At 40.8% G+C, this 12,577-nt stretch overlaps 1 protein-coding gene across 1 annotated transcript in view; it reads right to left on the bottom strand.

The window, feature by feature from the left end:
- The window catches only part of MRPL3 (mitochondrial ribosomal protein L3), a 40,939-nt gene extending 39,026 nt beyond the window's left edge, over window positions 1-1,913 (bottom strand). The window contains exons 1-2 of the mRNA XM_003781702.3: window positions 1,667-1,913; window positions 508-692 (exon numbers count right to left, since the gene is read on the bottom strand). Of these exons, the coding sequence (XP_003781750.1) occupies window positions 508-692; window positions 1,667-1,758 (277 nt within the window). The 5' untranslated portion in view covers window positions 1,759-1,913. The remainder of the gene's footprint in view (window positions 1-507; window positions 693-1,666) is intronic.
- Between the last annotated feature and the right edge of the window lie 10,664 nt (window positions 1,914-12,577).

The raw sequence follows: 12,577 nt of genomic DNA, 5'->3' as shown, positions 1-12,577 counted from the left end.
AATATCTATCACTCCAAATCTAAGAAGACAGGTGGAGCAACAGAGATGCTACAAATGGTCATACTGCTAAAATACATCAGTCTCCAACATGATACTTAAGATTTATTGTACAAACTGGTAAAGCTGCTCCACTAAGAACTTTTGGCCACTATACAATTGCCACAATAAACCCTAATTAAAGACCACACACTCAACAGGAATAATAGGAAACTATTATTCTGAAAACATCCATGCAAAACACATTATAATTCACATTGTAATCTTCCAACCTTTCTTCCTTGATGTATTTTACCTCCTTTTTAGCTGAAGGAAACACAGAGGGCTTTATCATCATCAGACATTCACTAAAAATAGGCTAGGGAGCTGAAAATAAACTTGCAAACCAAACCAAAACAGACACAATGAAGACATGAAAAATAAATTTAAGAGATGATAAATTTATCAAGCAGTTGCTATGATTTTGAATGTGCTTCAAGTAAGAGAACTCCTCAAATACAAAATAATCACCTGGTTCCCAAGGATGTATAGGCCATGGTTCATCTTTCAGAGGACACAGTTTACTTGCTAACTGGGCTTTATCTTCATCAGAGACCAACTGCTTAATAAATGGGACATTTTCTTCAGAAAGATGCTCATCCCACCAAGTAGCACTCTTGCCATGGAGACTTCTAACAAAAAGCCAGATGTCTGTTCTGTAAAAATAAAAAATAAACCAAACCGTAATTCAAAAGGTCCTCCCATGAAAAACGTAGGAAAGGGAAGTCACATGTGTTGGAAGGTATAATCAGGGTTTGGACCCACAGAAGTTTTTTTCCTGACATTCCTTATGATGATAATATGGCGTACACTTCAAGTATCAATGTTTACTCTGGAGAAAAAGTTCTTCATCTTCTCCTCTCAGATAATCAGACTCCTAACAGACTGAAATATATGGGAAGCTACTACACATCTAAATGTGTATTTTAATAGCTTTATATCCAGTGGCCCTGGCAGAATGTGGCATGCTGATGTTTGTCAGACAAGCTCACCTTCTCTCTGCAATAACACGATCTAGGCTAGGCTCAGAGAAGTGAAGAAACTGGCTGCGCAAAGTTTAAAGAGCCACGAAAGACATGACCTCTAAAGGGCTCACATCAAAAAAGACCTTCGTAGCTGGAGGCCAAGAAGCAGGGGTGTGTGTAATTTTGCAGGAGGGTCACCATAGAAATAAAACTTTCTGCCGTCTATTTTCCTTTTGTAATCAGGCAGATGCAGATTAGAGTCCCTATTTTCCACTTTATTAGCTGAGCGACTTTAGGCAAGTCATTTTCCCTCCCTAAGCTTTAGTTTTACCTATAAACCTCATATAGCAGTTTGCTCGCGAGAGGCTACATGAAATAAGGTGCCACTTAACAAAGCGTCTAGTACAAATAAACGCTAGTTGGAAAATGTTATTACAGCTGTTGATAACGTTCGCTGATAGCCAGTGGCTCATAGACATTTTTTAAAAAATCAGCCCTTTAAACTCTTAGGACCTAAGGGATTGGTGATTAGGTTAAGGGTCCTTATTCTGTGCTCCACGACCGGGCAGAGACCCTTCCTTTTACACGCCAGAGACTAGAGGGTGGTCTCGGGGCCGGCCCAAGCAAGGGCTCACTCCTGCGCCCCTTCTCTTGCCCACACCCACCTGTTCCCCGAGCCCCGGGCAGCACTCACGCCGCCCGAGCAGCGACCCAGCACCTGGGCGCCCGCCTGCGTTAGCAGCCTCCAACCTGGCATGGAGTAGCTGGGGAGGGCTCGGCTTGCGACACCTCCGGGCGCCCCGCCGCTCTACTTTGAGAGCGTCCCCACTCCACCGCCACGCGGTCGCTGGACCCCCTTGGGGAACCGTCGCTCTGGCAGTCCTCCACGATGCCCTCTGCGACGGAAAGAGTCATTAGCGTCACTTCCGGTCCGTATTGCAATAAGTTCCGGGCACTGGCATCGACACTCCGGAACTAGAGTTCTGCCTTCACAATAGTTCTAGTTTGATCCGACTTCTGGTAGGTAGTATGGGTTGGGATCGACTCTCCTTTCCGGAGGTAGAAGCAAAAGGGATGTTGACAGTTTAAACTTTGGAAGAATAAGCATAGGCTTCCTGAGGAGGCTAGGGGAAGGAAAATAATATATAAATTAGTACCAACTGCGGGGCAACTCATGCTAAACTGCGTTTATTAATCTTACTTTGGTTAATCCTTAAGACAGTCATAAAAAGAAGCAGTTATTTTTACATATAAATGAAGGAATAGAGACTCCAAATTTAGGTGCTGGTCCAAAACAACAGAGCTGACAGATGGGCAGGGTTGGCACTGAAACAGGGCTGGCATGTGTTAACAATAGAATATGGTCAAAGTGGCGATGTGTGGTTTCCAGCACCGGGTTATAAAACCGTATTGCTACATACTGGTTAACTTATGTAGAGAAAACCAGACTTCATATCCTGCATACGCAAACAGCTCTGCAGAAAGGCCCATCTAAAGACAAACCAACTTGCCAGCCATGACAGAGCCATCTAGAACTTGGAGCCATCAGCCCCAGGAACTCTTCAGATGACTGCAATTGATGAAAGTCCTTAAATCCGATTCACCCAGCCAAGCAACTCATGGGTTCCTGATGAGGCATAATTGCCAGAAAAAATAAATGATCCGTGTTGTTTGAGTCACTAAGTTTTAGGGTGATTTGTGATGCAGCAATAGTGAGCTAATACACATTCTATACAAATAAACCCTGTCCTGGGTTCCTTTATTAGATAAAGCCTAATAGCCATGTATGTGACTATTCTATCTACTACTCAAAGGTCTATTTCCTTATTTGTCAAATGGGCATTTATAAGAATTTGGAAATATCAATAAGAACCTAAGTTTAGCTGTTTCTACCCTCTCCTTTTATTAGCTACCTGGCTAGCCTGGTTTACAAGGTCTAGGCAATATATAATACCTGGCTATTACTTGGACTTCAGTGGACTTGAAGTGTTTGTTTCATTCCACCCATTGCTGTTGCAGTTACCTTACACACTTTTTTTTTTTTTTTTGGAAACAGAGTCTCACTGTGTTGCTCTTGGTAGAGTACTGTGGCATCACAGCTCACAGCAACCTTAAACTGTTAGGCTCAAGCAATCTACTTGCCTCAGCTTCCAGAGTCGTTGGAACTACTGGCACCCACCATAATGCCTGGCTAATTTTTAGTAGAGATGGGGGGTCTCACTCTTGCTCAGGCTGGTCTCAAACTCCTAAGCTCAAGCAGTCTGCCTACCTCGGCTTCCCAGAGTGGTAGGGTTACAAGTGTGAGTCCCAGAGGGCTAGGATTACACATGCCTGTCCACACCTTAGACACATCTTAATAGCACTTTGGACCTTGGAGAAAAATCTACATCTCTTCATCTAGCTATGCTTCATAGCTTCCTAATTACTTAAGAATCCACTATCATTGATCAAACATGTCTTGAGATATGTTACAAGCAAGAAGCTGAGAATAAAAATATTTTCATCCTACTGCCAATAGCTGACATTTCTTGTGCATATGGTATGCATATAGTTATGTGTTCAGTATTGTGAAATCCTATCAGCCAAAGACCACCAGGAGAACGTCTGAACTAACACAAATTTAAGTTTGATTATCTTATTGTAGCAAGAGCTAGCACATGCCTGAGGAAATTTCTCTAAGACGGATTGGGGGGGTTGTTACAAGATTTGGGTAACTTTAAGGTGTCATCAGGGAAGCAAGGACTTGTTTTGGAATGAATACTATCAAGAAGCAAGGGCGGATCAGCAACTGGACTTCTCAATTATCTTTGTTCTGGAGACTAGAACAAAATGAGAGTGAGAATGATTTTGCTAAGAAAGAAGCAATCACTCAGATTTATTAGTCATTTTGTTGTAGTGGTGTGTGGCCTATGGTATGGTCTGTTAGAATAGTAGTCCCCGGCTCGGCGCCTATAGCTCAACCGGCTAAGGCGCCAGCCACGTACACCTAAGGTGGCGGGTTCAAATCCCCAGCCCGGACCTGCCAAACAACAATGATGGCTGCAACCAAAAAATAGCCGGGCGTTGTGGCGGGCGCCTGTGGTCCCAGCTACTTGGGAGGCAGAGGCAGGAGACTCGCTTGAGCCCAGGAGTTGGAGGTTGCTATGAGCTGTAATGCCACGGCACTCTACCCAGGGGGACAGCTTGAGGCTCTGTCTCAAAAAAAAAAAAAAAAGAATAGTAGTCCCCAACCTTTTTGGCACCAGAGATCAGTTTCATGGAAGGCAATTTTCCCATAGGCTGGGACATTTCAACCTCAAATCATCAGACATTAGATTCTCATAAGTATCAGGCAACCTAGATTTTTTGTGTGCATAACTTATAGTAGGGTTTGTGCTCCTATGAGAATCTAGTGCCACTGCTTATCTGACAGGAGGCAGAGCTCAGGAAGTTATCTGAGAGATGGGGAGAAGTTGAAGAATACAGATGAAGCCTTTTTTGTTCCCTGCTGCTTACCTTCTACTGTGTACCCCAGTTCCTAATAGATTGAGGCCTGGGGGGTTTGGGACTGATGGGTTGCAAATATTGTGTTGATATTCTGTGGTCTGATTGCTAATAGGATTCATTTCTAGTCTCTCAGTATATTTATTTGCTTAATATTTATAACAACCCATGTGATAATACTATAATTATCTAGACTTTACAGTTGAGAAAGTAGGCACAGAAAGATTTCATAACTTAAATAAGGTCACCTAGCTAGTAAACAATAGAGCAAAATGTAAATCTCAGCAGTGTGACCATAGAGCTTGTGCTCTTAGATATTTTGTTTCTTTGCCTCTCTATGACAAATATGCTACTACCCTTGCCTTGGAATTCCTCTAATACTAGAGAGGAAAGTTGGTAAGTAAAATATGTCACACACAGTGGTCTGTGAAGATTGAGGAGGCAGCTGTAAAGTCCAGTCTTCTCTCTTAGTTCCAAATACCTTCCTGCCCAGACTGGGACCTTGACTCAATAAAACTCTCATCAGGTACGACTCCTGAACTGTCATCAAAACACAATCTTTCTTCTGTCATGAAACATGTGTCACCTAATTGCTAGGCAGGGCTGGGAGGTGTCATCATATTTGATTAGCAGTCATGCATTCTGCTAATTGAAAAGTACAAAGATTAATTCTCAAGAGTGACCTAGGCTCCTCTAGGGCACTCAGACATTGACCACAAGCTTCACGTTATTTCTGACATCATTCTCTAGAACCTTCCTAGACCCTGGGATTCTGATACCATTTTGCCTTGCTAAGACTTTAATTAGAGCAGAGATAACCTACACCGTCCCTTTTTGAAGCAACAATTCTATAATTATTACCCCCACTAATCCCAACCAAAAATTGATACAATAAACTTCTTTATTAAATAAAACATTAGTAATTATTTCATTTCTGAATTACTAAAGCCATGTCCAATATAAGAGTATCATTAAAGAAAGAGTAGGTTTCAAGCCAAGGGTTCATTGGAAATAATCTTGTCTATGCGTTCCTACCATTAAACTCTACTGTTAGTTCTTATAACATTTATGATGTGCCCTATGTGGTTGGATTAATGCAGAATAATAAAATTTTCACAATTGGATAACTTGCATTGTAGTATTTGTTTATGCTGTCTCAGTTCATAACATGCTTGTCTTATACTTGAAATTAAAAGTCTTTTCAAAATGAGTTTAAACATTTCATTACTTTATCCTTGGCCTTCTTCCATTTTTCCAAAGTTGTGAGAATTTAGTGTATTTTAAAATTAGTAGTGATATTATGAAGGTGAGTCAAGAATCTGATGGGAGAATAAATAAAATGGAACTCTAGATAAAATGGAATATCCTTGAGGAAATTTGAACTTTGATATTCCATTATTGGCTAGAATAGAAAGTCTAAAGGCTGCATCACAAAATCCATCCAGATGCTCATTTAGTTAGAAAGTGAATTCTGTATTGATGTCTTCCAGTAAGACCAAATCATAACCTGTAACTTCAATATGCTTTTAGAAACACATTTTTTTATTAGCTAAATCCTAACTCAGCCTATAGACATTAGGGTTTCATGAGATGACCAGAATGAAAATATATTTGGCTTCAAGAAAGTTGATTTAAAAAAAAGAAGAAGAAATGGAAAAGACCAGCAGCATGGTCATGTGGGGCATAGTTTTAAACTTTCTCAGCATTCTGCTCCCCTGTGTTGTATTCAGTATAATTTTGGAACTTATTGTAATTATGCTAATATTTATTTCTTTAAAATTATTTGATTACCAAGAAAAACTGTAAGCAACAGCCAATGGAGCATCACACACCAGGGGACCAAATGCTTTCAGCAAGAGATAGATCTAACCTTGAATGTGAATGTGGCAGAGGCACATTGTAAGAAGGATATGTGGGAAGAAAGACATTGTTGCAGTCATTTTTAGAACCACAAATACCGTGTATGTCCATGTGAAAGAATGGAATTGCAGCTAGGTCATTGCAGGGATTGACCAATTACTGACTACCATGACAGTTACCGTGTGAAAAAGTTTTAGATCTCTTTCTCCCTGGTCTTCCTCCTAATTTCAGTGTAGTTTTGGTTGCTGGAATGTGGCTGGAGCCTGGAACCATAGTCAGGGTGTCCCCTCTAAGCCTAGCAAATACAGTCTGGAGAAATTCCTAGAGACTGAGTTCCTTTGATATTTTGATCCTACTTGAAGGAGGATGAGGGAGTCCCAGAAGAATGATAAATAATGAACATTTTTATTGCTTTTGCTAAGCTGCAGACATTGTTCTAAGTGCTTTACGTATGTTCACTTACTTAGTCCTCACCTATGAAGTGGGCACTATTATTCCTATCCCCATTTTACAGATACGGAAACTGAAGCACAAAGAAGATAAATATCTCTTCCAAGATCATAAATGTTAAATTTGTGAAGTGGTAGAGCCAGGGGTTGAGCCCAGGAAGGTTGGTCTCTAACTTAAGTGCGTACCTGCTCTGCTGCACTGCCTCTTTTCCTTAAAGATAAAGCTGGATGGTGCAATATTGGAACACTCAGAGGTATCCCCAAACAAGCAAAGGTTGGAGATGGCAGTGCTAGGTCTATATCCTCAGGAATCTAATCAGTCTGATCAGAATCACTGGGTCTCAAGAGAGAGCAATGAGGTCAAACTGCTTGAGATGTTTACCCATTTAATTCCTACACAGCATTCTCTTTCAAAAAAGAAACTGGCTATTACTGCAGGCTGGTGTCTCTCAAAACTAAATGTACATAAGATTTACCTGGGAATCTTGCTAAAATTCAGAGCTTTAATTTATTAAGTTGAACATGAAGCCTAAGAGTCTACATTTCTAACAGGTGAGCTTTGAGTAGCATTCTATAAAGAGCTGCAGACTCAGGCAAGAGACATAGGCTTCAGGCTCTGCTCAAAACTATCAATGAAACACTGAGTAAATCACTTCACCTCTCTGTCTCCTCACCTGTGAGATGGCAAGAAACAGGGTTTGTTCAGCTCTTTCCAGTCCATTTACTGAAGGTTCTTATATAAGATGTAACAATAGTCGTGTTTTTCTAGATGTTCATGACCTGATTTCTGGAATCTGTATAACTTTGCAGGTATGATTAAGGTTAAAAACCTTGAGATGGAGAGATTATACTGGATTATCTTGATGGGCCTAGTCTATCACAAGTCTATAAAATTGAAGACTCTACCTGGCTGCAAAGAGAAAAGAGTGGTGAGAGAGCAGTGACAATGAAACACAGGTTAGATAGATGCAATGATAAAAGGACTTAACGTTGTTGGCTTGGAAGAGGGAGGAAGAAGTCCACAAGCCATGGAATGCAGTGGTTTTTAGAAGCTAGAAAAGGAAAGGGAATAGATTCTCCCCTAGGGCCTCCATAAAGGAAGCCTGCCCTGCTGACACCTTCATAGTAGCCCAGTGAATCTCCTATCAGACGTCTGACCTCTAGAATTGTCAGACAATAAATTGGTGTTTTTCCATCTATCATTGTTCAAGAGAGATAAACAGAAACTTCTCTGAAGAAGACAGACAAATGGCTGACAAACACACACAAAAAACTGCTCTTCATTCCTAATTATCAGAGAAATGCAGATCAAACCACCTGAGTTATCACCTAACCCCAGTGAGAATAGCCCACATGACAAAGTCCCAAAGCTGCAGATGCTAGCGCAGATGTGGAGAGAAGGCAACACTTTTACACTGTTGGTGGGATTGCGAACTAATACAGTTTCTTTGGAAAGAAGTATGGAAAATCTTCAAAGAACTCAAAATAGACCTTTTGTTTTATCCTACAATCCCAGTACTAGGTATTTTATCTACCCAGAAGAAAATAACTCATTTTATCACAAGGACATTTGCACTGGGTTGTTTATCACAGCTCAATTTGCAATTGCCAAAATGTAGAATTAGTCTAAATACCCATCAACTCATGAATGGAATAATAAACTGTGATATGTATATACAATGGAATTTATACTATTCTGGCATAAAAAGATGGAGACTTTATGTCTTTTGTGTTAACCTGGATAGAGCTGGAGAACAGTCTCTTTAGTAAACTATCAAAAGAATGGAAAAGCAGTATCCAATGTACTCAATATTAATATGAAGGCAGTAGATGAACTAATATGAAGCCAGTAGATGTTCCTCCTCCCTCCTCCCAACTTGAATTAAATTCACACAAGAGAAAAACTCAATTTAATTCAAGTTGGGGGGAGAAGGGAGGTGGTAGGGGGATTGGTGTGCTCTCACCTAATGGGAACAATGTGAGATACATGGCACGCTTCCTGGGTGAGGGGCACAACTACAACAGGGACCTTACCTAACAAGCATAAACATTGTAAACTAATTGTTTGTATCCTCATAGTAAGCTGAAATAAAAATAAATAATTTGTATTGTTTAAGCCACTTAGTGTTTGGTAACTTGTTATAGCAGCAATAGAAAACTAATATAGACTGTTCAGTCCAAAGTTAAAAATTCTGGCAACTCATAGAATAAACAAACTTTAATTTTGGAACATTTTGAGACATGACATCAAGGAAAAACAAAACTATTCTACTTGCAAGTTTCTTTTTGGGTTTTGAAAAAAAATTCTTGATAGGCAGGCTTGTGCACATTAAAAATCCAAATTCATTGCCAATTAGGTTATTTTGTATATTTATATACTACAAACATTTGTTAAATGTCAACCATGAAATATACAGTTTTTAGTAGGTGTTTAACAAGTATTGGTCAAATCATCAAATGGACAATAAAATAAAATGATCATACCTGTTAGGTATTGTGCATTTTATATGCCAGAGACTTGGCATAGAATAGATACCATCAAAGTTTCTCCTGACAATAGTGACGTCATATTCACAATTTTACATAGGTGCTTGGATTTAACTCAGAGAGTAACTTGCCCACTTAGCTAATAAGTAACACAGCTAGAAAAATAGGTCTATTTGGCTCTAAAACCTTTACTCATTCTGCTTCAATTCTAAGGTGTCAGGACAAAACCTCAGTCCTTGAGGAGCTCACAGTGTAGCAGGAAAGACAGAGAAGACAGACAGACAGACAGTAGGTGCCAAAGTAGAGGGTATGGACAAAGAGCTTGGATCACATACTCATAGAGGAGGTGCCATCCCATTATTCTTTGAGGGAAGAGTAAAATTTCCTAGGAGTGGAGAAAGAACAGTAGAAATAGAAGAAATAAGTTTCCAGAAACTGTTGCCAGGTAATAAATCAGTCCGAAATTTTTGGCATAGTACAATGACCATTTTGTAATTTGTATGTTTTGCTTCACCAGGAATTCAGAAAGGACAGCATGAGGATGGCTTGTTCTTGCTTCATGACATTTGGGACCTCAGCTGGAATGACTCAAAGCCTGGGGGTGATGCCAGGGGAAGGGACCCAAACCATCCGAAGGCTCATTTACTCCATGTCTGGTGGTAGATGATGGCTATCAAGCAGGATTTCAACTGGGCTGAAACACCTACATGTAGGATCTCTCTGTGGCTGCTTGGGTTTCCTCACAATGTGGCAGTTGTGTTCCAAGAGAAAGCAACCCAAGAACTAGTTGCAACCTGTATTACCTTTTACAATATAGCTCCAGAATTCAAATGGTATCACGTCACTTCAGTCACAATCTTGCCCAGACTGAAGGGGAAGAAAGATAGATCTGAACTTGAATGGGAAAGTGGCAGAGGCACACAAGGGTATGTGGGAAGGAGGACATTGCTGCAGTCATTTTTAGAACCACAAACACCCGTGTATGTCCTTGTGAAAGAATGGAACTGCAGCTAGGTCATTGCAGGGATTGACCAAATTACTGACTACCATGACAGTTACCCTGTGAAAGTTTCGGATTATGTCTGGTTGACAAACAGGAAAAAAATAAGATCTATTTTGTATTTTATTTTGCCCCTCAGGGTAGATTCTGGACAAATATTTTGCATCTCCTTCTTTGAGAAAGACAAAGGCCAGGCTTGAAGAATTGTACATGCTCAAAAATCTATGGGACTTTACGATGCAGTGTGAAAAACAGTCTGGGATAGAAGGGGAGACTTAACCATCAAACAGCAAGAGCTGCTGACCTTTAGCTCTGTTTCCATTGGGCCTGGGCCCCCAGGGGCGAGGACCGGACAGCTGAGGCAGGTCCATAAGGAGGAGTGTTCAAACTACAAAGGCTGTTCAGGGGTCATGTGGTGACGTGGTTCCTCCGTTCGCGGTGTTAGACTCCAACCAGGCCTAGCAGGATCGTCATGGCAACTCGCCCATCTGCACGGCTGAACTGAGACAGGATTCCCTTAGTAACCAAGGAGCCCAGGAGATGATGCTTAAAATAATCCTTTATGTCCAGGCAGAAATGCCTTTGCAGTTTTATTAACCATGAAGCATCACGGGGCATGGTTTTCACTGTCACTTTATTTCAGTGTGGAAAAAAATGGCTTTTTAAAGCAGGAATTTCCAACCAAGGGACAAACGCCATTCTCACTCCACAATGCACACACCCCACTGAAGCCAATGAGCACGACACCTGAGTTTCTGAGAGAAGCTACCCGTCACTATTATATAAATTACCTTCAAATGGACCAGACGCTCTCTGGCTGAAACCACAGGGCTTCATTTAATCCTTTTTCTATTTTTCCTATTTAATTCCCAGCCAATTTCTCAGAAAGGCACATAGTTCTGATTGGCAAGACTTTGACACTTGGGCCATTTTTCCTGACAGTTCCTTGCGTTTGATGGCCCTCCCTGCTCACACCGCTCCAATTCGTCCTCATCTGCGGGCCTGCCTTAGGTCTGCCCCTTCCATGAGGACTCAGTCATGATTACCAGTGCTGGCTGTTAGTGCCTCTCCTCTGTTAGCACCTATCACATAGACATTCACATATATAGCTATGCTCTTGCATGGTATCATCCTCTTTTACTATAAGTAGTGAAAAGCCCCAAGTTTATAAAACTTGTCTTCTCAATAAAACCGTAAACCCTATAAAGGCAGAGTCCTACAATGTATTTTCTTAGCTCTCCTGGAAACCCCCCATTTCTATAATAAGAACTCCAAAAATGCTTGAAAATCGTAGGGGTTGGTGGTGGTTGCACAAATTTGCACATATAATAAAACCCAGTGATCAGTGCATGTTGAAGGGGTAAATTTTATGGTATATGAATTTATATTTCAATAACAAGACAGTCAAAATATGTGGAACTGATATGAAATGCTTAGGAGAGCAGCCAGAATCATTATACTAACAGGAGCACAGGAAACTCCAGAATCATGGCTTGGGTGAAAGGATCTTGAACTTGGTTTTACCAAACATCTACCAAAAGTGAAAGGTCTGCCTTGCTCACCAACAGACTTCCTTGGCTTCCTCTGCAGGAAAAGCAGAGGGCTCGATGTTGACATGTAATAGCAAGGAACAATCTTTTTTTTAGAAATGAGCAGGTTTGGGGTCAGATCCTGTTTTTGCCACTGGCACTATGTTTTTTTTTTGGTAAATCGTGTAGTTTCTCTGAGCTTCTTCAATTAAAATATGACAAAACAAAAACAAAAACAAAAAACAATAAAACCTCCCTCACAGGGCAACAGTGAAGATTAAACAAAATGAGGCCTAGAAAGTGCTTACCTGACACATTAGTGGGAGCTAAAGAAATGCTGTTCACTATTATTGCTAATAATATTCCCATTCACTTTCTGTTAGATGGTATAATAACTTTGGAAAATTTCAATCCGTCTTTTTCTTTCTCATTGGTACTTTTGGCCTGAGTCAGTCGAGCTTGTTGTAAGATTCCTGAGATGATGGCAGGACAGCCCTAGTGTCTAAGGCACTAAATTTGGCCTCTAGTGCCCATTATCTCCACCTTTGCCGACTTCTTTTACTACTTTGGAAATATAACACATACAAAAGTCGTGTTTTCACTGTTTAAAAACATCATCCTTATCCTTATCAGCAATGACAGCAGAGAGCCAGGACCCCTTTCCAAAAAGATATGTGACATGCTCATCCAGCTCCTATCCCCTCCCTCCATCTCTCCCAGGCTCCTAGGGATTCATGATCCCCAGCCCAGGGGGATTCATGATCCCCA

The sequence above is a fragment of the Otolemur garnettii genome, unplaced genomic scaffold (genome assembly GCF_000181295.1).
Source record: "Otolemur garnettii isolate 467f Iridium unplaced genomic scaffold, OtoGar3 scaffold00002, whole genome shotgun sequence".
Lineage (NCBI taxonomy): Eukaryota > Metazoa > Chordata > Mammalia > Primates > Galagidae > Otolemur > Otolemur garnettii.
The sequence above is the reverse complement of the archived record's forward strand: the minus strand, read 5'-3'. Positions and strand labels throughout refer to the sequence as shown.